Source organism: Amblyomma mixtum, chromosome 3 (assembly GCF_055824585.1).
Source record: "Amblyomma mixtum isolate Tamu chromosome 3, ASM5582458v1, whole genome shotgun sequence".
NCBI classification, from domain to species: domain Eukaryota; kingdom Metazoa; phylum Arthropoda; class Arachnida; order Ixodida; family Ixodidae; genus Amblyomma; species Amblyomma mixtum.
The window spans coordinates 120,630,782-120,658,639 of record NC_143014.1 but is presented as its reverse complement, the minus strand read 5'-3'; the positions used below and the strand labels follow the sequence as shown (position 1 = coordinate 120,658,639).

The window sequence follows — 27,858 nt, the reverse complement described above, 5'->3', positions numbered from 1 at the left end:
CTATGCCCATCCATACAAGCGGTAGTGTTTCGGTTCCCGTGTATTTCGATATTATGCGTCTTTCCCATTGTGATGTGAATCTTTTGAGGGTCCTCTATTTATTCGGTAGCTATGAAACCTTCTATTAGGATAGCAGATTACCGGCGAACATTTGTATCTTAGGCTAAGGTCACCGTATACATCGTTGATACACCCACCGTGGGATTGACCACTTATCATTTTCAGTAGACATTTCGAACTAAGCTTCTTCGCTGGCTGTATGAATAATGTACTGAAGCTAGTCCTGTTATGCCTTAAAAATGGTAAGTACTCTTGCAGTATCTACTGATGACGAGCGCCGTACTTGAGACCTAACGACTGTGAGCAGGCTTGAACCGTTCGGGAGTTTCGTTTTCGTGGTAACCTTGTGCCAAGTAGGCACTATATGCAAAATCTGTCGCTTGTGTTGTGCATTCTGTAATAAGAAGCTTCAGACCTTGTTTTGATCTGCGTGTTTTTCTGCTGATAGCGCCTAGCAACGGTAGTGGTGCTTACGACATGCGAGTTAGTGTAGCGGCCTTTTCTCGTGTTCCTGAAAGAGCGCTTCGATTATAACGCATGCCGAAAGTTGCTTCGGCACAAAGTGATTGCACATGAGGTGCCGTCGCTTACCCTGCAAACTTGGGCACGTTGAACACTGCAGAAGTTCGTCAGATGTGACGTGTGTTGTTTGCAATTGTGACCTTTGGAATGCATCATACTTAGCTTTGCCACATTTCAAGCTTTACATGTTGGTGAGAAAAAAAAGAAGGAAAGAAATGCTTGCTGTGTTAGACGGGCAGCAATCGTACTGCGTTCCGGAGTCATTTTATTATTTTTTTTGGAATGCATTTCATCCGGTGCAGTGTTCGCAGCCAGGGATAATGAAGGCGGCGATTGTTGAGTCAACGCACTGCAGGACGAGGATGTAGGTTCCTAAAGTTACGCGATTGTCGTATCACGTGTCTAGATCCGCGTGTGTTTCCTGTTGCGCTTTCGCAAACTTGAGTGCGATGCCAGAGCTGCCTATTATGCTTCTCCAATTACATGGGTTTAACAAGAAGGCTTGTTTTCTAGTATTCGTTATGAACATGAAGCGGCCTGTCAGTTTCTACTGGTCGCATGTAGCAAGGGTGGCCTGAAAGTTTATAATGTTTACAAAAGGGCAGGCCTTAATGTTCTGAAAAAGGTGCTAAAACTACTGTGTAAGCTTCTATGTCATTTTATCCTAGTTGTTAACATGTAGTTGTCAATTTATTATGAACTTAAATGATATTGCACTTGTTAGAATTAGTGCTCCAGTTTTTTTATGCTGAATATTTCTATCTTCAGAAAAGTCGCATTTAATAAGTGTGCCTTGTTAATGTGGTTTTCATGGGTTAGTACTGTCAGCTTCTCATAATTTGTACTCGAAGGTGGCCAAAATTTGTTCATATTGAGAGGAGCCTGGTTCATGTACAGTCGTCAGCACGCTTAACACGAACGCTCGATTGAGCGTCCTGCACAGATATTACAGCTCCTGAGAGCTGGGCGCTGAATCCCAGACCATGCTGATCGGTGTGTTTGCGGCGATTGGAGACAGCTTGTGCCCTGCTTCCAGCCTAAAATTGACTTAGACCCAGCGGCCGACCCCCAGCGCTTCTAAAGTCAGTGAAAGACGCACGCTCGAGCGTTCGTGTTAAGCGTGCTGACGGTGGTATTTGCTGTTGACTGGACCAAATTGTCTGATAGGAAGTGCAAGCTAAGGGAGATCAAATTAACGAGTCCACTGTATTTTGATGAACCAGAAAAAGTTTTTTTGAGCATAAAGTGCTTGCTCACTTAACAGGGCATTTTGGTTTGTTTGCTGCAGTGCAGCTCTCCCGTGTATCTTTCTGTATATAATGAGACAGTTTACTGAATGCAATCTTTAATTACCATTGTTCTTTTAATTTACCAATTGGACTGTGAGGAGTATTCTTGCCAAGTCTTACTGGGGCTGCTTGAAAATATTTTACGTTTCTGTGTGAGATGTGACCAGCTCGTTATTTTGCTTGATATTGAGCTGTTTATTCTTAAAACAGTCGTGTGAAATCAGATTTCTCATTCTTGTGGAAAGAGGCACATGTCAGGTGCTTTCCACAGGCCACATACGTGCTTTGTGCCTTTTGATGTTTTGGCCTTGTTCTTCACGTTTTGCTTGGCATGGCCTTCCAGTGGAGTAGTGCTATAACAGGCTTCCAAACTGTAAGAAATGTTTTTTTTGTGCGTGTACATAGTAGAAAGATATTACCCATATGCCAATACCAGCATTTCTTTGTTGACCAGCCATGACACATTACTTAGTTGCAGGCTTGTACACAATGCATTGATTTTCGCTGAAGGTACTTCAGATGTTAGTCCTGGGAGTAATTTAGTATTTTACGTTTGCTTTCAGTGCTCAATGTTTTGTCCTTGAATTTTTTTTAGAGCTAATCACTATTTAAGGTGTAAGGAATGGTGAGTGGAGTTGAGGATGTTAAATAAATGATTAAGCTATGTTTATAAACCAGCAGTTTTTTCTTGCTAGCAAGGGACTGATGTGCCCGGCCCTTGGGGCAGAGTGTAAAATGATGGAAAACTAGATCAGGTCGAGCTGGCCACATTTCACTGGAGGTTGCGGCCTAACCAAGCCTTTCTTCCTGCGCTGAGTCAGACGTTTAGAGAAAAATTAATTGGAGTGAGCATAGCCATCAGTGTTAACATGGCTTGTAGGTATTAATTTGCTTAGCTAGCATTTAGCACTGTGTCACTCATTACTAATGCTAGGTGTACTGTTGGATGTTGGTAGATCATGTTACCACTCTGTTCTCTCAAAGGTCAGGCTACTACATTGCTTCCTTCTGTAATTTGTAATAATAAATATGTGCTTTTTATTATGCTTGATGCTTTCTAGATTTAGTACAAGCACATTTAACTGCATTTTTGTATGAACTGTGTGGTGAGAACAAAGATGTAAAGTCACAGTGATTTTGGTTTCTGGCACCTATTTGCGTAAATAAATGACCATAGCTGTTTTGTGTAGGTGGTGCTCTTTTTGTTCTGACTGTTTTTCTGAGGTGCATCCTGATATTCTATTCACAGTCAATGGTGACTGTGAGGGGAATTGCTCATGAACAAGGAGAACAAGTCATGAAAAAGGCAATGTTACTTAGAAAATTTTCAAAATAGTGTTTGATTTCTGCATAGTGTTTGCATAAAAAATTTGCATTGCTTGCTTGGAAATTTGCTTATCTGAGTATACTGCAATCAGGTGTATGCTTTCAGTCCTCCTTAGCTTAATTTTAATGTTCACACATTTGAACTAAATGTTTGACTAGCCGTCATCTACTTATATCACTCCTATATTGGGTGTTTGTTGGAAGACTAAGTAATTTTTAAAAATAGGCTTTTTGCGATAAAATGATCTTGCACTGTCATAGCAAACACATTGGTAGACTTCATAAGACATACGAGATAAATTGATTCGTATGGTGCTTAATTAAAATGTGCTAAGTACTTTAAAAGTTTAGCAGTTAGGCACTTGGTTGCCATTGGAGAATTTTAGTGGCTATTAGGGCAGCCAGCATCAATTATTAGATGTGGAGAAATATTATTGCCTATAGCACTGTGGGGAAAGAAGTTTCCGCTGTTAAGATGCATAGGAGAGCCGTGCAGCAGCCACAAAAAGCACATAAGCACGCCCCCTTTTTCCCTTCGGCTCGAGTGGCACATCACATCCTGGCACTTGAGCCAGGCGGATTAAGCAAAAGCCTTACACGCCTCCGTTCCGAGCTGCGTCAGCCTGGCGGTGTGCCTAGGCCCATTCTACAGCCACCACGCACCTCTTCCATGCTTTACTTTGAAATGTTCTTGCGACAACATGGTATGTTACTGAAAACAATCAATCTTGGAAATAAGAATTTATCATAATTTAAGCACTGTAGCATATGAGCATGAGACATGGACAAGGATTGTGTTCCAACAGTACTATTGTGTGTATAAGCATATAGTGAAGTATGCACTGTGTATGGCTTTGCTTTTTTGTCTCAAGGGAGTCCACAAAAAAAAGGCCTTTAATATCGCATATTGGTGAATCATTTTGATACAGAAATTCTGCTAAGATTACACTGTACTAGGATGCACACGAAGAAAACCTAAAGCTACTGAAACCAAGGAAAGCATAGGGGAACGTTTCAGTTTTTTTTCTAGTTTGTAGTCTTTAAAGATAGGTAATTAGTACTGTAACCACTTTTAACCTCAAAGATAACTAGGGAGGTTAAACAGGGAATTCTATCACACGTTGTCTGTGGCACTTGAGGTATTAACATGATGCTCATGTGTCTGCTCGTACGGTCGAAGATGGCACTGGTAGACACTTTGAAGGTTAGGTTACATGCCGCGTAAATACCCTCTAACAGCTGCTGTAGACAGCTGCCATTTTAGCTCAGTTGGTAGAGCACTGCATGTGACATACGGAGGTCATGGGTTTGGATCCCACCAGTGGCATGTGGTTGTTATTTCTTCTGCTTTCTAATCAATTATCTTTCAGTTAAGAAGTGGTTACAGTACTAATTTCTCATTCATCAACACAACACAAAAAAGAAAAAAAATGAAATAGAAACATTTCCATATGCTTTCCTTGGTTTCAGTGGCTGTTGGCTTTATATGTGTCGTAAGGTGCAGACCTTAGGTTATTAATTATTTGTTAATCTCCCATGCACATCACCAACCAGGAAGATATATGACTCAACAAGTTTCTGGCCCAAGGTTCCCGCTAAGCCTTGTATACTTGTCGTTATAATCACAGCTCCATTGATGAGTTTCAAGACTATGCTTTGTACATGGACCTATTCATTTAAATAAGTACTCACGCTGTCTGGCATGCTGCTTATTTTAAATTCTGACATTTTATGTTAGTCTGTTTCCCTGAACTGCTGACTATTATTCTTACATATTTTCAGCATCCCCACTTAAAACAAGGAATGCTGCAGGTTGTCTGAGGAATTGAACATTGGATAAGTTTATTCGTTGTGGCACACATGAAGGGTATTTAGTTCAGCAAGACATGAAGGGTGTTGTAAAAAAATGGCTTTCTTTTATGATGGGTTACTGTGTCTGCAAACATGATATATATTTATTTATTTATTTATTCATTCAAAATACCCCCAAAGGCCCTCATTTGAGGGTATTACTTGGGGGGGGGGTAAGTACAAAGCATTGTTATAAGGTTAAAAATATTGCACTAAAATAAAATAGAAATCACAAAATATTAATCATAAATAGGCATCCACAGAAAGGGTCGCAACAATGCACATAGCAGCAAAATTTGAGAATAAATAACAGCACCGCTAGAAAAAGAACAAGACGACACTGGAAAAAGTACGCTGAAGTACAAAACAAAAAATATAAAATAAAAAGAAGACAAGGTGGAAGAAAGAATGCTGAAAAAAATACCTTTTTAGTTGTTGAAACATGAGTGAATAAGGTGTTGGAATTTATTTAGATCATATTCTGTGGCAATTTCTGATGGCAAAGCATTCTATTCGATTATTGTTCATGGTAAAAAAGAATAGGCATGATGGAATGACTGGCAGTTAATGCGTTTAACTTTGTACATGTGTCGCGGCCTCTTTTAAATTATGTTTGAGAAGTCCGAAAGTATGGTTAGCTTGATTGTTACTTGTGTTTTTTTTGCTATCTTACTTATTGTGTTTTTGAAGACCTGTTGCATCGGCCATTTCTCCTGCAGATTTTGATTGTTTTTGAGGGGGCCCCTGGCACAGCCCCGGTGCAAAGCAAGAGCGCCCAATGGCCACTGGAACGGAGTTTGAGACTGCGGACCTAGACTCCGTCATCAATGTCATTGGACTCACACCCAGTGATCCCCTTGACACCTTTGTTGGTACGTGAGCCTTCCATGCAACCCTGCAGCTAGTTGTGTGTTATCATTTGCTCTTGGGCCGTCGCAGTGGCTCAGTGGTTATGGGACTTGGCTGCTGACCTGAAAGACATGGGTTCGACCTCGGCCACAATGGTTGCATTTTAATGGAGGCAAAATGCTAGATGCTCATGTGCTGTGCGATGTCAGTGCACGTTAAAGAACCCCAGGTGGTCGAAATATATCCCGAACCTTCCACTATGGCATCCCTTATAGCCCGAGTCACTTTTGGACGATAAGCCCCATAAAACCAATCAGCTCTTGATGGGATATGGAGGTGAATTTCAGTTGAGGCTACATTTTGTGGAATAAGTTGCATAAGACACTCTTGGTGCATTCTGCCACACTTGAGAGCTTTAATTTATTTATCAAGTGCAGAAGCTCAAAAATTTCTTATGACTCCATTGGTTCCCGAATGAAATAAAAAGAGATCATGTGTCATTTTCATTTCCACCGTGTTGGCTTTACCAGCGTCAATGCCATTATCTCAACCCAAGTTGGGCTGAATAGGTGGCTTCTGTCAGAAGTATGGGCCAAATCTTAACCATCATGGGCATTACAGAGATGTCATTGTAAAGCTGAATGAATTTTTGTGATAAAAAAATGCATCTAAATTTCTGTAAAGGCTCAACAATGTGTGGATTTTCCTTTTGCGTCCTTTTAAACACAATGGGTTTGAGCCAAAACTTTTTCTTTTTTGCATTTTGCAAGGTTTTGCAAACCTTGTGCAAAATTAGTCATTCTTTTTAAAAATTTCCTGCCTACTGGGTTGCTTCTGAGGTGCTTCTGGGATGCAGTGCAGCTTGTATAGCATCCCCAGTACCAGATATCTACAGAGGGTGAATAGCAATTTCCTTCTCATACCATCGGAGCTTTGAAGTGGAAGAGATGTTACAAATTCCTTGCTACATGGCTCAGCAGCAAACCCCATGGCCCTGTCGAACTCTTGGAATTAATAGCACACATTTCTGCACAGCATGACCATGTTTTATTGTGAGGCATTTATGCTGCATGCGCCATATCATAGATCTAAGATTGTTGATGTCGTTACTGGTACTCTCCATACCAGAGATTTTATTACACGCTGCAATTGTCTTCAGGCTTTTTCTTTTCCATGCAACTTGGCCCCATTGACAATGTGCTTAAGATTGAGTGAGTGCACTTGTCTGAACTGTCTGAACTGTTAATAATTAGCCTTACTGGGGTTACAATGATCATGTTTTCAGTGAATGGCATTGTTTTCAGGAATAGCTGTTGTTCGGTATGCCTGTTAAGTTTTACTTGTTGTAGAAAAGAGGCATGGAGGAAATGTGCGAGAGAGTAGTGCATAGCAGCTCAACTCTTACAAATAGTCTGGCTTTCAAGAATTGTGGAAAATGTGCGTGCTACAACTCTTTGTGGTGCATTCCAGTTGGCGAACAGGAGCAGAGGCGTCAGGCAGGGAGGGGTAGAGCAGTAACATGCTGACGGAGGGAGTACTTGATCTTCCACTTGAACAGTGACTGTCCAGAACACAGTATGCCTCATGACCACGCTTGTTTTCCCACCATTCTTCATATGCGCTAGCTACAGCATGACCATCAACAACGTTTTTCAGGTCCGCGACTGCTGGAAGTGGCAATCGTGCACATGCATTTTGTCTCTTCGCCTATCTCCTCACCTTTTTCCTGTTGAAAGGCTAAACGTGAACCTGTGTACAAGATGCAATTCAAACTGCCAAGCTGAACTTCATACCCATCTGTAGGCCCATGCATGACGCTTCGCTGCTGTCATTGCTGGTATCACTGGCATTGGTCACCAGTGCATGAAGGAAGGAAAGAACTTCCTTCTTTCATGTGCCGGTAGAACAAAAGAAAAAAAAATAACTCAGATATGACAATATGGCATGACTTCCTCCACACTCCATTTTTCTCTAGGGAGCAGCCTGGACTGCTCTTGAGTGCTCTTGGTGCAGCGGAACTATACCTCCTCTGCCACTGAATGAGAGTGTTCCCTCTCCTGCTTGCCTGCTGGAAGGCGCCTGCTCTCGAGAGAACACTTTTGGAAGTGCGGTTAAGTGCTCCTGTTCGCCCACTGGAAGGAGTCATTAGTGTTGCGTGTTGCCAGTTTATAATGTTTCAGGTGGACACATTCTATTACCGTTACATAACACCTGAGCAGAAAGGCTAAGGGTTGTAAGCATGCCATGAATGGCGTTTTCCAGGGAGGCTGCAAGAAACTTGAGGAAATGACGTTCCTTATGTTTCCGTCCATTGTGCGAGAAGTCTGGATTAAGCTGTTACTGCTTTTGTTGCAGTGCTAAGAAGATTCCTTACATCCTTTCAAGAGGATGCAAGGTATCATTTGTGCTGTATTCAAAAATGTGAAGAAGTGCCCATAAGAAGCAATTACTAGTTTTCATTTGGCAGTGATTTGTGACATATGGCATTTCATTCACTTGCTACACCCTGGAAGAAGTTTTATAATTCTCGCAAAAGCTTCTGTATACAGGGTGTTTCACTTAAGTCTTTACTTAATTTTGAAAAATAGGCTTTTTGAGTTAGAAGAGCATTTTTTTCGGCATAGCATTGTCAGTGGTGTGGTAAATCAGGGTAGAGCTAACACTTGCTAACTAACAGTCTGGCTAACTGGTTAACTTTTTGACTATTACTGTTGGACTCCTCAATTATTCAGTAGTGTGTAGCCCACCGTAAGTAATATCCACATCAGTTTTTAGAATTTCTATAACATGGTTATCCTCATCGCTGTGGCCTAACAAATTTTGGATACATCGCACAAAAATACATGTGCTTTCAAGAAGCTTGCAGGCAAAGCAACCTCTCCCGTGCACTTAACTCGTCGAAATAGCCAAAATTTGTTGGGCTACAGTGCCAAGGGTAACCACATTTTCGAAATTCTAAAAATTGATATGGATATTACTGATGGTGAGCTACATGCCTCTGAGTAATTAAGGAACCTAGCAGTAAGTCTTAAAAAGTTAACTACTGAATATTAGTTGCATCTTAGCTGCATTCTGATGTAGCAGCAGAATACAGCTGCTCGTATAGCTGCAGCTGCCTTCCAATGGAGGTGGAATGCAAAATGGTGCCCGTGTGCTGTGGCGGTGTGATTGCACGTTAGAGATGCCCGAGTGGTTGAAGTTATACTGGAGCCCTCCACACTATGGAAACTCTTCCTCCCTTCTCTCATGGTGAGGTTGAGGTGTCCACTGAGTAGTGAGGCATTTACTACGCCTTTCATTTCCCCAAATCAAAAACCAATTTTTACACCTTTGGTCCACCAGGTTTGGAAAATTTATTACTGATGAGAGACACCTTACAGTGAGTGAAAATAATGGCATTGACATTCTCATGGATATTGCTACTCATAGCAAAGAATGCACAAGCATGAACAATCTCTTATTCATTCTTCTTTACAAACTATAGCCTCATTGCACATTACAAGACTGTCCTCTTATCAAGGTATATAGGGCTGATTTGGCATCCGAGACAAGCTGTTTGTTAATCTTGTTGAAACTTGCGTGTGATGAGAGTCGAAGGGTCAAAACTGTTGATAGCAGCGGGTCTGAAAGTAGCGAATAAAAACATATTCGTTTTGAAAGTGTTTAGACTGAGTACACAGTACACTGTTTAGCTATGCAGCACCCTTGAGGGAAGTGCAAATCACAGGGTTGTAAAAGTCGTGTGGTGTTCACTTCAAGTTAAACATGCACCCAATTTTAGTCAATGCAAGCCTTAAATAATCTGAATGGTAAAAGTTGCCAAAAAATTATGTCAAGTAAGAATAGCTGTTCTTTAATCCTTATTGCTCTTTTGGACTGGCGTTAGCTTTTCACAAATGTGGAGGCTGCAGACAAATCCGTGCCATAGCATGCTTCGTACCTACGGCATCTGAATGCAATTTGAAAATCCATGGAAGTAGGTGTAGAAGGTGGCACAGACATTTGAATGGTGCTTTCTTTGGGGCTTTCAGCATATTTCTATCTTAAAGGTTCGCCGCCGCGGTGGCTCAGCGATTATGGTGCTCGGCTGCTGACCCAAAAGACGCGGGTTCGATCCCGGCCGCGGCGGCTAGAATTTCTTTGGAGGAGAAATTCTAGAGGCTCATGTACTGTGCGATGTCAGTGCACGTTAAAGAACCCCAGGTGGTCGAAATTTCCGGAGCCCTCCACTACGGCGTCTCTCATAGCCTTAGTCGCTTTGGGACGTTAAACCCCATAAAACCATAAAAACCAAGCTTATGGGGATAAGGGAATAACTGGTCACCAGTGTGCATGCACAGAAATAAATTAGTAATAAAAAAAACCCCTGTGTCCCTTGGTTTCTGCGGCTGTTGGCTTCTCTCACATTTAGCCATTTAAAACTGTACATTCAAGCGATGCATCTTTTTTTATGTAAAGAATTAGGTGGGTAACCATTTATTTTTTTTTTTTCCTCTAATACAGGCATCCTCCAGCCAATGCTTTGCTTTCGCACAGGTGGATTGTTTGGAAAAGGGCACGCTGATCTCTGACTAAATTGTTAGCCTCTGACTGCACTGTGGCACTCATGTTTCAAAAATGTTGCTACAGTTACTGCGAGAGGTGGATTTATGTTGCTTGATGTTTGATTGAATCACAGACCCGTCAATGCAGCTGTGCAGTCTTGGACTGGGTGACACCTTTTCCAAACGTTTAACACTTGGGAAAGCTGATGGGCTGCCGGTGGTACCAAGGATTTAAAGTACCTCCTTCGTGCAAGGCAAAAATCCTTCCACCAGAGTATTGTTGGGGCACACCACATTGGCAGTGGGCAATTTTGTGTTTCTCCCATGCTGCAGAGATCTGGTACCAGGTGTTCCTGTGGGCACTGTTCTCGTCTGTCTTTGTTCACCTGGTGGCTGCAGTGGTGGCTTTCAGCATGCTGAGGAAGCAGCATATTGGCCGCTTCAGCCCGCTGGTCATCTTGCTCATGGGTCTAGTAGCACCTTTGACTGGAGGGGCCCTCACAAGTGAGCCTGTCCTCCTCCTCCTCTTTCCTGTGCAGAATTTGTGCCTTCACCTAGACCAGCCAGTTATGGAACCTCTGAATATTGCCTATTTCCTGGACTCCCTTTGACTTGTCCAAATGTACGGGCTCTTTAATAGGGACACTTCGATTACGCCTAAAAGTCTCTGCTCAATTAATTCAAATTGCATAGCAGTCTTACTTTAATGCTATGAAGAGACTTAAAGTTGTTGTTGTACATGAAGGACACTTTTGTGCAGTGTAGCTTGCAACAATTGTACATGCTTTTAACCAAACATGAACCGCGCTGTAATGATATCATCATTAATTTGATGCAAGAATGATACCCGAGTGGCATTTTTAGTATTCACTCACAGCTTCCCTATGTGTTGTTTATTTGTTAATTAACCAATCATTGAACCGGTAGCAATTAACATTTATTTAACATGGCTGCAGTCTCTTCATAGAGATTGCGGGCAGCCCATGATTATCACATACACTTCTTGAATCAATGGACAAAAATACAATTGAAACTTTCAATTTGTTTTTTGTTTTTGTGGGTCCATCCCTATCTCAGAAGCTACAGGACTTAAAGGGGGATGCGATTCTTGAGATTTGCAAAAAAATTGCAAAGACGTTGTCTTTTTGAAGAACAGCTTTTCATACTAAATGTGCTTCAAACTATTTCTTCGAAAAATATCTACGCTCGAAATGATCCCATAGTATGAAAAAAATGAATACATAGAGAGTCGTGCGGCTGAAAAACGAAGAGGCGAGCTTTGAAATGACGTTCTGCTTCACGCGATTGCAATTTCAAACTGTTCTCTAATCACCACCATTTTTCTGCCCTTTGAAAGCTCATTTCCCACCCTTTCGTTTGAAACCTCTCACAATGCCATCAAGTCAGCACAGCCAATGCTACAGGCATTTTCCTGTGACTCTATTTCTTGCGGCCCAATGAGTCCACACGGACTTCAAGCCTCTTTATCTCCATTCCTGATTTTACAGTCTCTGCCTTACAGACCTTTTCTCTGGTTCGCCTTGGGCAATAGAAATGAGCTTGATATTAATTTATTTGGGAAGAATAGAGCTATGCAGCGACGCCACTTTTACTGGTTTTTATATTGTCACGGCTTGACGTACAGGCCGGCGGCGAGAACGGGTGAAGACAGAGAGCACAGAACAAACAGGCAGGTCCGCCAGCAGCAACGTCGTCGTCGGCGCGCCGCAATCGCTACTCGTCTTTTTCTTCCACTCGCGACACTACCTCCCCCTATAAAGAAGCATCGTCCCGATGCTAACGGAAGCAAGAGCACACGAAGGAAAACCACACACGCGCCCAGCAACTCCTGCTGGCCAGTGTAAAAGGGAGTGGTAAAATCAGTTCGGGTCCAGGCGATCATCGCGCGTAATACGGTTTAAGCCGCACTACGTGCACTATTTCAGGGCGGGGTGAACGACGTGATGACGGTCGGGTTCCTTCGGGCAGCACCTCGTAATTAAGTTCACCGAGGCGGCGAACAACTGTATACGGGCCGAAGTAGCGCTTCATGAGTTTTTCGGAGAGACCTCGACGGCGCACCGGCGTCCACAACCAGACCTTGTCTCCAGGGTAAAAATGGACGTCGCGTCGACGGAGATTGTACCGACGAGCGTCGGCATGTTGTTGATGTTGGGTACGGAGTCTGGCGAGTTGCCGAGCTTCTTCTGCGCGCTCGCAGACTAGTCGGGCATCATCGGCGACGTCGACAGGTGGCTCGTGCGGTAGCATAGCGTCAAGCATCGTGGTGACCTGTCTTCCATGGACCAGCTGGAAAGGGGACATACCTGTCGTCTCCTGGACAGCGGTATTATAAGCGAATGTAACGTAGGGCAGTACCGCGTCCCAACTGCGGTGGGCGACATCCACGTACATGGCGATCATGTCGGCCATGGTCTTGTTCAGCCGCTCCGTCAGCCCATTCGTTTGCGGATGGTACGCAGTAGTTCGGCGGTGGCTGGTGCAGCTGAGACGGAGGATCCCCTGTGTGAGCTTGGCCAGAAACGCGGCACCCCGGTCAGTGATCAAAACGGCAGGGGCACCGTGACGGAGCACAATGCACTAAGTAAAGAATTGGGCTGCCTCAACAGCTGTCGCCGACGCAAGTGCTCGGGACTCCGCGTATCATGTTAGGTAGTCTGTCGCTATGATAACGTACCTGTTGCCCGACTGTGACGTTGGAAATGGACCAAGAAAATCCATTCCGACAGTGTGGAACGGAACAGGCGGTGGTTCGAGTGGTTGGAGAAGGCCAGCTGGTCGTATGGGCGGTGTTTTGCGCCTTTGACACTCTCGACAAGTTCTTATGTAGTGATGGACGTACTTAGGAAGTGTCGGCCAGTAGTACCATTCTCGAATACGTGAAATGAAAATGTCCGGCTGTAGCCAAGGTGACCAGCTGTAGGATCGTCATGGCAAGCTTGGGCGACCTCGGCGCGCAGGTCTTCCGGCACAACAAGGAGCCACGACCTCGGGCTGCTGTCGAAGTTCTGCTTGTACAATACACCATGCATTATCTTGAACGTCGGCAGTATGCGCTGAAAAATGCGAGGCACCGCAGCTTCGTGGCCTTCCAAGTGCGCCATCAGCTGATCAAGCTGAGGATCACTGCGTTGCCGAGCAGCCATATCTGCCATGTCCAATGCCCCAAGGAAGCCGTCCTCTTCGTCATTTTCGCCTCCCGGTGCCGGCTCCACGGGGGCTCGAGACAAGCAGTCAGCATCATGATGTTTGCGGCCGGACTTGTAGGTGATGGTGACGTCGTACTCCTGTAGCCGAAGGCTCCACCGAGCAAGGCGGCCTGCTGGATCCTTAATACTGGCGAGCCAGCACAGCGAATGGTGATCGGTGACGACACGAAAAGGGCGACCGTACAGATACGGCCGGAATTTGGTGATGGCCCAGATGACAGCGAGGCACTCTTTTTCAGTTGTCGAGTAATTGCCCTCCGCCTGCGAAAGAGCTCGGCTGGCATACGCAATAACCCTCTCAGCGCCGTCCTGGAATTGCACAAGCACTGCCCCAAGTCCTTTGTTGCTAGCGTCTGTGTGGAGTTCAGTGTTGGCGTCTTGATCAAAATGGCCTAGTATCGGGGATGTTGCAAGGGCGTGTTTTAATTGGCGGAACGCTGATTGCTGCTCCTCGGTCCACTCAAAGGCAACGTTATCCTTCGTCAGGCGGTAAAGTGGCGCCGCGATCTGGGCAAAGTTCCGTACGAAACGTCGGAAGTATGCGCAGAGACCAAGAAAGCTTCTGACGGTCTTCTTGTCCGACGGTGCAGGGAAGGATGCGACGGCAGCCGTTTTCTCGGGGTCTGGCTTCACACCCACTTGGCTGACGATGTGACCAAGGAACTTGAGTTCACTGTATGCGAACCGGCACTTCGAAGGCTTGAGCGTGAGTCCGGCGTTCAGAAGAGCTTGAAGAACCGCTTCAAGACGCACCAGATGGTCTGCGAAAGTGCTTGAGAAGATGACGTCATCCAGATACACGAGACATGTCTGTCACTTTAGACCGGCGAGCACAGTATCCATGACTCGTTGAAATGTCGCGGGCGCTGTACACAGGCCAAACGGCATCACCTTAAACTCTTAGAGGCCATCCGGGGTTATAAATGCAGTCTTTTCGCGGTCGCGCTCATCCACTTCAATTTGCCAGTATCCACTCTTCAAGTCGATGGACGAAAAATAGCGGGCATGACGAAGACGGTCTAGGGTGTCGTCGATGCGTGGTAGTGGATACACGTCCTTCTTGGTCACCTTGTTGAGTCGCCGGTAGTCGACGCAAAATCGTAGGGTCCCGTCTTTTTTCTTCACTAGTACTACAGGTGCGGACCACGGACTGTTGGATGGTTGGATGACGTCGTCCTTTATCATTTCGCGCACTTGCTCCTGTATGGTTTCCCTTTCCTTCAAGGAAACGCGGTACGGCGGCTGACGAATCGGGTGCGTTGCGGTGTCGACAATAATTCGATGCTTGGCGACGGGTGTCTGTCGAACTCGGGATGTCGTCGCGAAACAGTTATTGTACCGATGCAAAAGAGAGAGTAGTTCACGTGTTTGGGAAGGCTCAAGTTTGAGGTCGATATCCAGGGGCAACGTTGTAGGGTCTCGAGACTCGGGCGGGGCTGCCTCTGTAGGCAGCGCAACAGCTTCACGAACGCCGCTAAGTTCTTCCATTTGGGCTATAACTGACCCTTTTGTCAGGTGCTGCGGCTCGTTCCTGAAGTTGGTCACGAAGATGTTGGCACACCCTCGTTGAACATTTGCGACCCCTCGTGCAACACCAATGCCACGCGTAAGTAACATCTGGACACTGCCTTCCAGAACGCCTTCTCCACATGCTGTTGTATCGGCTCGGACCGGCAGGAAAACTGTTGACAACGGTGGCAAGTGGACATGGTTGGCATCAACTTTCATCGCAAAGCCTGTGGCCCGGGGCGGTACTGGCGATGAAGAACGTGCGCGGAGGGTCAACCTGTTCTGCTCTATGTCGATTACGGCGCCATATTCACGGAAAAAATCCATGCCCAGAATAACATCTTTAGAGCAATTCTCCAATATCACGAATGTGGTGGGGCACGTCTCACCATGGATCTCGACGCGGGCAGTGCACTTGCCAACAGGATTTACGATTGCATTAAATTTTAATTAGTTGCATTCCTAAATTACCAGCCAATCCGTTTTCTGCATTCTATTCATAGATTTTTTACCAATGTATTTTCACTGAGGCAGGCAAAAAAACAGTATCACCGCACAAAGTGCACCTGTTTGATTCAATTTTGTAAATACTTCAAATAATTTTTAAGCATTTTTGGCTGTTTCCTGCAATGAAGAGCCCCATTAAAAATTTACAAGACTGCTTATAACTCAAATAATTCTGGTATTCAAACTCTAATTGAATATTTGGACTCTGTATAAAAGAACACACTTAAAGAGTGATTTTAATAACCGTACCATAAATTAAAAATATAGTATTAAGACCCATGTCCCCCAGTAATCCTTCATAGGACAATGGGACACATGCGTCCCACTTTATTTTCCATACTGAAGAGCTCATGTAACAAGTGAAGGCGGGCTAGTTGGTGGTTGACAATGGAGTGCATATTGCAACCGCGCAAAACGACGCAGGACGAAGTGAGGAAAGCACAGGACAAGACTCGTCTTGTCCTGTGCTTTCCTCTCTTCGTCCTGCGTCGTTTTGCGCGGTTGAAATATGCACTCCATTGTCTAAAGAGCTCGTAAGAGACAGTGGGATGAAGGAGTCCCACTTATGCTGTTCTGCCATCTGTCGTAAGGTTTCAGTGCTTTATTTAAAAATAGTTTCAGCTGTGTCCACTACATAAGGTAGCAGTTGAGACCTTGAAACTTCGTTCTTTTCTTCGGGCGCATTGCAAGTTTTTGGCTATATTCGATCTGGCAAAAAAACAATAAAAATGCCCGGTGAGTGATTCTTTTTTTTTTGCATAGGGAGGATCAACTCTAGATCGCAATGTGCACCTGTTCCGAAGATTTGAGATGACAAGTAATAAGAAGAAATCACTTTTTTTACCGTGCTGAAAATAGTTGGATGTTTAACAACTGAATATCGAATGGTAATTTTCAAACACCATATGTAGAGCTTGTTTTTGGGCACCTGATCATCAATAGCCAACCATTCAGAGCCGCCAGCAGCAAGAAGCCCTTCCGAACATAGAGGGTAAAAAAAAATGGCCAAAAATAGTTGGCGCCTTGGGTGAAGTTCGGCTCATCGACAAATAGCATAACCCTGTGAAACTTTAACAAAGTCATAGATGCCAGTGGTGTTCCATGATGCGAAAAGTAGTGCGAACAAGTTCAACAACAAGCGAACAACTGCAAACAATTTCAAGTACAAACTCAGTGACGAAACCCATGTAGGTCAGTGGGACAAATACATCCTATTTTCTTTATCACCATTTAGTGGCAATGAAACAAATGCATCTCACTTTTTTTCTCTGAACTATTTGTACTAAAATAGTGAAATTTTCTGAGAACTATTTCTGTGCACCTCATCTGCTTGTGCAATCAAATTTTTCATCAATTTTACAAAAAAATATATGCTATCCCACCAATCTTGCATCTAGCATCCCTAAGAGCTTTGTTATGTTCAAAAATCTCTATGAATTAAGCAGCAGGTCTAGGTGACGTAAGCCTAAGTTTGATTTTAGAGGAGTTTGACGTTCTTGGTCCCATTTTGTGCTCCCTTTTCCAAATATCCAATCCAATGTTTTCAAATATCGGTGAGTACTGAAGACAAAAAAAGGTTATACCAGTATGTTTGGATGGTGATCGTGACAACCTCAGTAGTTAGGGGCCAGTATCTCTTCTTAGCATAATAACATTTTCGAAAAAGTTTTTGCAAACAGATTTAATAAGTTTACTGATAAATGCAGTATCCTCAGGGCATAGCAATATGGATTTAGGCCGTATCATTCAGCTTTTGCGGTATTGGCTGCGGATGTTTGTCTGTCCGAAGCCTAGAGCAGGTGGCCCATCTGCCATGGTAGGCACATGGCAACCTGCCCATCGGGTTGTGGGCAGCCTGCCAGTAGGCTTTATTGCCAACTATGCAAAACACTTTATGGCAAAACACTCTATGGCCATGAGTGGGTTTCGAACCCACGGCACCACAAACAGATCAGCTTTGCTGGCCACTGCATTAGAACACTACGTTATCCTGAACACCCTGCATATGTCCTCAGTTCGAATCCTTCTCGCAAGCTAGCCTCCAACTTGACTAGCACATGTAAGCGATATTCAGCGTGAAATTGTATGTCACCACCCCGAATGCTGTATGACAGATGGTTGCATCACAGCTTTGGTACGAATGTTGTCGGGAAAACTGCCACCATATTGAGGTCGGCCAGTGTGGAGTGTACATAGACGAACGATATGTATATGATTGTCTGAAGTGGCGGTACACGACTTGCTGTGTGCGTCATATGGCCACTTGATGACATCACCCTATTTTTCTTGCCATCGCTGGGATTTTCTGTACCGTCTGCGAGTACGCACTCTAATACCCCTGCTACACGGGCATTTCGAATGCCTTCCAACCGAATGTCATCTGACTCAACTGCCGAACTAATGCTGCTACACGAAGTTTTTCAATGGCATTCAGTTCAGATGACATTCGAGTCGACGAAGCTTCACGGAAACATTCCAGATTTGGGAATGCCTTCGAAACGCGAACACAGCCCGAACCGACCAATAGCCATCGCCGCTGCCGTCGCTGCGCTCCGCCCACAGCCGTGCTGCTGCTTTCGGCTCTGTGGCTGTTCATTTCGATACCCACTGCTCACTTTTTTCTGCTGTCCAGGAGTCCCTCGAGTCCGAATGTCATTCCAATTCTCAAATGTCATTCGGCTCGGATGTCATTGGAACGTTCCCGTGTAGCACAGGTATTACACACACACGCCGCTGGCTTATCTCGTAATGGGACTATAGTAATGCTATCGCATTAAAGTACAACTGCAGGGACCTTATGCAGCTTATGCAGGGTGTCCAAAATTAGACTTCACAGATTTAAAAAAATATCAAGAGCAGTACACAAAATTCATTTTGGTAAATAGGTGATGTGGCCAGGCGGCCACAAACAGTAAGAAAAATTGTCATTGTAGCCTGAGTAATTATCTAAAATTCATTAACTTTTATTCACTGCAATTAGCATGCATGTGTTTCCTGAAATTTTAGAGGCAGTGCCATTTAAAGACTATTCTATTTTGTACAATTTGGTAATGTGCTTGTGTCCCAAGATCTGTGTGTAAAATTTCAGGCCAAATCGTCATCATCATCAGCCTGACTACGCCCCCTGTAGGGCAAAGGCCTCTCCTATGTCTCTCCAATTAACCCTGTCCTTTGCCAACTGCGTCCACTATGTTGTAGCAAACTTCTTAATCTCATCCGCCCACCGAACTTTCTGCTGCCTCCTACTACATGGTTATCTTGATTTCACATTACATGCCCGGCCCAAGCCCATTGCTTCCTCCTGATTTAGACTAGGATGTCATTAACCCATGTTTGTTCCCTCACCCACTCCACCCGCTTTTGAACATTACACCTATCCTTTTTCTTTCCATAGCTCGCTGCGTTTTCCTTAACTTAAGCTGAACCCTTTTCGTTAGCCTCTACGTTTTTGCCTCATAGGTGAGTACCGGTAAGATACAGCTGTTGTTTACTTTTCTCTTGAGGGATGTTGGTAAACTTGCATTAGCATAGTATGTGCCCGCCCTTTAATACTGTATATGCCTCACCTGTCCTCCTAACTTCACTAATATCCACTAGTTCCTCAAACAGCACACTTAGGCTAGCCGCACTGGATAAGGTTCTAGCGTTAAACGTTGCGAGGTTCAGATTCTAATGGTGGCCTGTCCGATGCCAGTGATTCTGAGCACTCTCCGCTGCGTCACAGGTCTGGCCGTCACCTTGGCCAATTGCTCCGCAGCCGCTGGGTACTGAGGGCCGAGGGTTAATGGGTTTGTTCATAGAAGGTTGTGACCAAGTACTACACCTGGGTGGCCGAATCTTGCTCTGGTGAGGGAGTGCATTGTCGGTTCTGGTCACCGAGTTCAGGCCGCATCCCTCTCCTGGTTATGCAATTCCATCTACACGCTTAGTTTTTTTTTTAAACCCGGTGGAGAATTGCGCCACACTGGGATCCAAACCCCAGTTCTCTTGCATGCGAGCCGGATTGCTTTACCTCAACGCCATCACTGCAAAGCCAATCCATGTAACTAAGCACGTGAGATCGCAGTGCTCAGCATGAAGCTCCCCCCTGATGTGACGCAGCTGTTGCATATGGTGCTTCGCCTGGCAAGAATGTGGAGTTCCAGGTGCCAGTTATAAATTTTCACTCTTGGCCAACAGTGTGGTATTGCCACGCCTGACCACATGCGAAATCTAAAGTGGCACCATGTCTTATAATCCACTCTAGAAGTAATTGCTTAAGGAAACAGCACTCGCCCCACGCCGCCGGTACATTGATTCTTCGTTTTCCATACCCAAGAACACAAAGTTGTCCCTTCTGCCTGCAACTCCTCATTCTTGTCAGGTGGAGTGCCATATGTGGCAGTTTCATCACACTAGAGAGGAGGCTTATGCTGAGTGCCACAGTCTTGCATGTGTAATTACACTGTTGTGGCTGAAATTTTAGACATGCGTATCTCAGGACACAGGTGTGTTACTGAAATTTTACAAAATAGAATAGTCTTTGAATGCCATTGCTTCTAAATAGTCAGTATAAACAGGCACTAACTGCAGTGAATGAAAAGTTAATGAATTTCAGTTTATTAGGTTATGATTACAAATTTTCTCACTGTTTGGGTCCATCTGGCCGCATAACTCATTTACAATGATTTGTGTAGTGCTCTTGGTTTTTTTTTAATCTGTAATGCCTATTTTTGAACATCCTGTATTTTGTTTGCATGCCGTCCCTGGTCATTCTGGCTTTGATTTTCTGTGTTTGTTGACTGACCTTTTCTTACGTTCATGTTGAAGTACTGTTGAAAAATCTAGCTCATGTTGCTTTTGTTCATCTAGCTGGTATTTGTTAAGCCACCTACTTTTTCAGGCAGAACAAATAAAACAGGCACAGATATTTATATTTTTCCTGAACTCAATTGTTCAGCAACACGTTTTTTTTTTGCATGGGAATGTCTACATCTATAACATGGAACCCGATCAAACCCGATCATTTGTAGCATGAAAGAAAGAAGGGATAGGAGAAGATAATTTCACTTTTAAGATGCTGGTAATAATGGGTTCAATGTGCTAGTCCCAGGAGGCCCAAGAAAACCGGAGCAGCAAACCTAATTTCATTATGGCTTGCAACTGAAAAAACAGTAAGAAGCCGAATTTGCAGCTAGCAAGCAGTTCCACTCACTACTTGTTGGACGTCAGTTGCTTGCATGACAGGTTCGCATAAATTGCTTGCAGAAGAAAACAGTGTGCCCCATAGTAAAGGACGAAATTATAGAATAGGGTTATCCTATCGCTTATGGGGATAAGCCGCCGCGGTGGATCAGCGGTTATGGTACTCGGCTGCTGACCCAAAAGACGCGGGTTCGATCCCGGCCGCGGCGGCTAGAATTTCTTTGAAAGAGAAATTCTAGAGGCCCGTGTACTGTGCGATGTCAGTGCACGTTAAAGAACCCCAGGTGGTCGAAATTTCCGGAGCCCTCCACTACGGCGTGTCTCATAGCCTTAGTCGCTTTGGGACGTTAAACCCCATAAAACCATAAAAACCAAGCTTATGGGGATAAGGGAATAACTGGTCACCAGTGTGCATGCACAGAACCCAAAGGCCTTTTGTGTTTGAGTTGGTGGACGATGCTAACCCAAAACTGGTGCAATGCCGTGGCCCCCCAACGTTGGATAGGATCAGGCAACATAGTGCCGTCAGTTGAAGTGAGGGCTGCTCATCTTGCTACCAATTCGTCTTTGCTGCTTCACCATGTCTCACATTTGTGACACATGAATGGTGCAGGATGTTGTTTGCCTCAAAATGCCCGCACCGCATAAGTCTAGCAATCAAGCGCGACAAAATTTTAACATTTTCTATGGCCTTGTTCAGCTGCTAGGCTTGGAGAATAGACTCTGATTTCCATGGAGATAATGACGTTAGAAAGCACAGGATGCTTGAACAGGGTGGTATTTCTTACTATATAAGAGGGGTTACCAGCTAGTGAATTTTACACAATAAGTTGCTTTTATTATCTGTTAATGATTTTTGTTCATGTTGACATAAATGAAAGGGTAAATCAAATTTAAATTTTCAGTATTTACAATTTAGTCCTTCACTTTTCAGCCAAAATGGTGCTGCAAGCAGCTAAGGCCATACAGATGTGGCGGGCCCCCTATTCTAAAGTTGTTGCAAGTACACACCGCAAAGTGACCATACGCAGTTCGAACAGGGGCCTCTAAGCTTGTATTCCCTATTCTAAAGATCTCTAATGTGGCCAAAATAACACCAGCAGTCCTGAGCTCAAGTGCTTGAGAATATGTTTGTTTGTTTATGGGGTTTAACGTCCCAAAGCGACTAAGGCTATGAGAGACGCCGTAGTGGAGGGCTCCGGAAATTTCGACCACCTGGGGTTCTTTAAGTGCTTGAGAATAGTAGAATCTGTCTTTCGCTTCTTGGAAGTACTTTGATAAATGTTGTTGATGGCTTTGTTGTGTGTTGAAGTACACAAAAACACTCTTGACTTTGGTTAATTCAGAATGCGTGTATGGGAATTGGCAGTCATGGCCGTTTATACGACCCCCATTATTCACTTCACTTCACCTTATTACCTTAAAGGCCCCCGGGATTGGAGGTATTACATAATGGGCGGGTTACGTGTATAAAGCAGATTAAATAAACAAAGAAAATGCGTAAGGTACATAAATTATTCGCTGTTAAAAATAGTAGCTAAACAGTTCGTAAATGTTGATGGGTAGGTGATTGCGACGATGTCACATGGCAGGCTGTTCCAGTCCGTGGATGTGTGTGGAAAGAATGACGATGTGAATGTAGTGGTGCATGTACGTGGCCGGGCAACTTGAAGGGGATGACCAATACAGAGGGAAATGCATGCCGGCGGATTGATGTAGGGCGGATGACGAAGTGAACTGAAATGAAATTTGTGAAACAAGCACATACTAGTAATACGACGTCTACAAACCAGGGATGTTAAGCCTGCCTCTGCTTTTATTATTATTTATTTGAACATACTGCTAGCCTCACATTTGAGGCCGTTGCAGGAGTGGGACATCACATACACTAAAATAACACAGGTCAAGTAAGTGTAAACACAAAAGCGATCGTAGTCCAATAAGGCAATATGCAATATACAAAAGGTAACAGAAAATAGCAAAACAGGAGCAAGTAGCATATTTGAGGACTTCGGCATGGTAAAGAAAAAAAAACTAAACAAGAAAAAAAAACACAGTAACAAAAATGCAGACAAGTTTTTAGGGAGCAAGAAATGAAATGAATAGCGCGTATATATGAATCTTGCGGCTCGATTTTGTACTGATTCTAGGGAATTTGTTAGGTAATTTTGGTTAGGGCTTCCAATAGCAGACACGTATCTTAATTTATAACGGACTAGTGATTTCTATGTGACTCGAATTTTGTAACTCAAATTGTAACTTGTAACTCGAATTCTGGACAATTTTTCTGGGGTCCAGACTTTTTCAAAGGTGTTAATATGCAGACTAGCTGTCCGGATGATGGACAGAGCTGATATGTGAATATGCGTGGAGCTTATTGGAGCCCATGTATTTTTGTCCCGTTAATATGGATAGCGATGAGGACAAAATCTCGGCTGCATCTTTCAGATATTCCACCCTTTGTATTTTAAGTGTAGAGCACTAGTAATAGACAGTGTGAAAGTGCAAATGCTGTAGTGGTGGCCTTTTTGCACACATGTTTGGTTTCATGCTTTACAAGGGTAAGGTGCCTGGTTTACATGCATTCACTTTTGAGGCATTGCATGAATGGCTGCGAATAAAATTCTCTCTATGCATCTTGTGCTACATTATTACAGAGTGATTTGAACAGTTGTATTAGAAGATACTTCATTGCACCATGAGGTGCTGTCACAAGTCTTATGGACCACTAGGCACTTCAAACGTGCTTCAGCCTACACCGCACGGTTTCAAAGATCCTGGAGCTTCCAAGATTGCCCGATATGCACTTCATTGCCTGCCACTGCACACAGAAGCACTCCATAACCATAAACATTTTTTCATTCTTTGTTTTTTCTTCACAACTCATTACTACGGGTGGCTCGCTTTATGGACACTTTAGCTCGGACTTAAAGTGTCCATATTAATGAGGCGCAACTGTAGATGCAGTTGGTGACCCGGACTAGAGGTGGAATGACCAAGTATCTGCCACAGGCTATGAAAAAGGGGAAAGATTAAATGTAAAACTACTGGCGCTTGCAACTTGAATTTTTCTTTTATCACATTCTTGAAAAGTGTAAATGCACATTTACTTCTTTTGTCAGCATTGCACTCCTGCTACAAAACAAGAAAGTCAGTGCAACATTTTTGCCTCCTACACAGCTGCACCAAAACATTGATTATCATTCTGACTCCTGCAAATGCGACATCAAAAAAGGTGTAATTATTAAGGTCGAGTTTCGTCATCAAGTTATCAAGTTATGTTTTGATGAAATAATGAGCATCTGTTTTTCATTTTGGGCTGCTCTAGTTCATGCTGTGCTGTTACATTTTCCTGCCTTGCAATGCAGGTTACAATGCAGGTTTCATTTTTTTACAGAAACTTTAGCTAGGCTTTTGTCTTGGCAAATGCTGTTGTAGCAATTGTTAAGCATAAAATTGGGACAATTGAGGCATTGTGTTGAAGATGTTGTAGTCACAAGTTTCTTTCACAGCTGTCGTTACGTGTTTTTCATCCTCATTTAGCTGCAGAATTGATGCCACCTTTGTAATTTCCAATCAAACCCTGTTGGCTTGTAAACAAGAGAAGCCCCTTGTCTTCAGTGTATGCTTTTTGCACTGGGAGTCAGAGAAGAACATTCGATTGCATCTTGTGCATGCTAGTTGCCATCGTGCAAAACGAGTTGACTATTGATGAACAGTGAGTGACTGAGTAAATGGGGCTGGTGCACAGGTTTCAGCTTACATAGACACTCTTATTGGAGAGCTTGGCTGAGACGTATTAGCACACGTGTATATCTGATAACTGGATGCCTCCTGCACATGCACAGTAGTCCCACTTGACCCCACCCTTGCCACTGCACATGCACAGGAGGTGTCAGGTATTCCCGTACACATGTACGCAATACGTATCCGCTGTGCTAAAAATCTCTGTTGTTCACAAGATGCGCTATTTTGAATCACTTTTCAGTCTGACATGGCAAACTGCTTTGTCATACTAACTTTATTAAGGACAGTTCAGCTCTAACTTGCTGCTACATGTCATGAACTTTTCCTGTTCATTTTTGCTCAACATCCCCATTACATTATAGGATGTATTAAAATCTGACTGTCTAGATCTGTTGCCAAACTTTGTTGGTTGAGGCCTTGGGGTGCTTGGAAGAAAATCTTTTCTAAAACTGAAATATTTGATAGGCAAAGAAAGCAGTCAAAAATATGTGTGCCCCGTCGCGGTGGCTCGGTGGTTACGGCGCTCGGCTACTGACCCAAATGACGTGGGTTCAATCCCGGCCGTGGCGGCCGAATTTCGATGGAGGCGAAATTCTATAGGCCCGTGTACTGTGCGATGTCAGTGCATGTTAAAAAACCCCAGGTGGTCGAAATTTCCGGAGCCTCTCACTACGACGTCTCTCGTAGCCTGAGTTGCTTTGGGACGTTAAACCCCAATAAACCAAACCAAAAATATGTGCCTTTGTGAGAGAAGATCTTCATGGCAAGTGCAGCTATTTTTCAACAAAATTTAAAGCAGCTGCAGGTGTTTCAAGGCTCTTTCAGGTCTTGCGGTATCCAGCACGCTGAGATGCATTGCCAGCAAAACTTTCACTGCATGGAAATCGTGCCGCTACCAGGCTTCCCCTATGGAGGCAGTTACCATTGCATAGTGTGCATGCATATGCAGGGTCTGACATAGATAGTTGCAACGATGTCAGCCTGGTAAAAGTATCTTGAAACTTATATCAACCGTGAAAGGTTGCAGTTTGAAGCTTCTTATGAAGATGTGATTCTCTTCTTTTCATGCATGTGGAACTCTGTCGGGGATTTGCACACAGTTACAAGCACACAATGCATACATGCACGCATTTATGCGCACAAGGACACACGCAGTATCAGTGTATGTAGGTCTCTTCTTTGCTGGTTTCATATGGGTTTTTCACCCCAACCAGATTTCTTAAAAAACCTGATTTCTAACAAAAAAAAAATGCGCTTTGTAGTCTGCTTGTCACCAAAGCTCAAGGCAGAGCATGTAAGCTAGTCGTTGTACGGGGTTCTCACGCAATCATTATAATTTTTATGCTTTTTAATCCTTGCTATCCATGGCAGAAAATACACTTAGGATAAGTTTGAAAGTTATATTGCAGAAGTTCAGGCCGGAATGCAGGTATTACCACACTATTATTGACATCATTGTTTGAAGCTACCCACGCTAATGATGTCTTGCTCCAAGGCAGTTGTAAGTTCTTAATGACTGCTATGAAGTTAATTGTTTTTTACAGTGTACAAACAGAGGCAGATAATTGCAGCAGAGATGCAGCAGTGCACCAAATAGGATTGGTAATGTATGCAACAAAATAATTGTAAGAAATTAAGGATATCTTTTTTTCTTACAATTATTTTATAAAAATACAAAAATTACAAAAATCTTTTTTGGTAAACAGTTTTTTTGTGCAGTCTGCTGTTTCTAGATTGTTTATGAAAATATTGACCAAGAAATAGACCATTGTATGTCCTGCACAAAGTAAATATTGTCAATAGTGAATTAATTTGTCTACAAAAAAACACTGAAAAAGAAAATCATAATTATAGAAATATTTTTGATTCACCCAACTTGTACCTGAATCTGAGCCAAAAAAATAATGCCCGATTTTTACCACCGAATTCTGCTAAAGAAAGCTTTTGCAATCCTCGGTGGATTGTTTGAATGCATTTTAGAAGCCAAATGTTTGTTACATTCGAGGTTGACATTCTAAAGTTCGTTATATCCGAGTTGGCACACTTGCATTCATTATATCCGAGGTCAGCACAGCAAGTTCGTTACATCCGAGGACCTGACCCGAAAGGTTATATCTGGGGTGGCATATTAAGGTTCATTATATCTGAGGTAACACACAAAACCTTTTTACATTATTGAGGTGTCATACAAAGGTTCACTATATTCGAGGTAGTATGCTAAGTTCTTATAGGTAGTATAGTACTAAGCCTAAGCTCATTCATAGCTCACCGTGGCAGGCGGGCCAGCTACCACTGGGTACTGACTGAAGGTGGTCGCCATTTCCGCGTGCACAGACCCCTCTAATGCTGACGCATTAATAAAACTCGAAAACAAAGAGTTCTGTGTATATATCAGCCTTTTAGGCTCACCACTAATGAGAACAGCTATATGGTGACAGGTATACAGTGCAAAATTTGAGAATAGAACTTTGTAAATGTGTATGTCTTCAGCTGATTCCTTCATCCTGGTGGTATTTGGGTACATAATATTACATACATACATAGAAGTATATGTATGATGGCAAGAAAACGAAAAGAAGCATGAGTTTCTAGCAAGAATTTGCTAACATTTGCTTTATATTGCTTTGCCTTGAGTGTTGTAGTGCTCTATCTTAAAGTGGGTTATTAAATATACTCAATTCTGCCGGTGTGAGCAGTCGAGTTATCTCATTGCTCCATGCTGTTTTCAGTGGACCTCCCTGATCGATGCTCATTTGTGTGTTACATGCCCCCATGCAGGTGCAGTGATAGCTGGTGTGTACCGGGCAGCTCGGTTTCACATGATGCCCTTCTACGCACTGTTGTGGGGCTGTGGGCAGACAGTGTTTGCGGTCGTCATGTCCTACACCCGAGTCCTGGCTACCCTCTGACCTTATTGCCAGACAGCCAGCTGGAAATGCCAACCCTGGGTGCCAGTGTTGTGCAGTGCAGAGTAGACTGCTGCAGCATTTGCCCCTCATGCAGCCAATTCCTTGGCTCGGCTATGCAGCTCCACATTTTGCCTGACCAAAGCCTCGAGCTGCTTGCACTGTTATCTGTTTGCGTGTCCTCTTACAATTTGTGTTGTTCAAAGAAAGGGCTGTGTCACTGTTTGCGATTGCGAACTGACACAGCCCTGCGGCGGTTGATTCTTGGCGTGATGTTTTTGGTCGCTTGACCGTGGTGTTCTATTCATGGAATGTCACTTTTTACAGAACATTT

The 27,858-nt window shown here is 43.7% G+C and overlaps 1 protein-coding gene across 3 annotated transcripts; it reads left to right on the top strand.

Moving 5' to 3' along the window:
- LOC149351628 (transmembrane protein 170A) lies at window positions 1-27,785 on the top strand. 3 transcript variants are annotated; one of them, XM_089580948.1, is made up of 5 exons: window positions 1-302; window positions 3,121-3,177; window positions 5,768-5,920; window positions 10,775-10,945; window positions 27,397-27,785. In XM_089580948.1, the coding sequence occupies exons 3-5, from the start codon at window positions 5,827-5,829 to the stop codon at window positions 27,525-27,527; spliced, it is 396 nt and encodes a 131-aa protein (XP_089437074.1). In that variant the 5' UTR covers window positions 1-302; window positions 3,121-3,177; window positions 5,768-5,826; the 3' UTR covers window positions 27,528-27,785. The 3 variants fall into 3 exon arrangements, with proteins under 3 accessions (XP_089437074.1, XP_089437072.1, XP_089437073.1); XM_089580946.1 differs by lacking the exon at window positions 3,121-3,177; XM_089580947.1 differs by lacking the exons at window positions 1-302; window positions 3,121-3,177 and having other exon boundaries at window positions 3,188-5,920.
- Window positions 27,786-27,858: the final 73 nt, after the last annotated feature.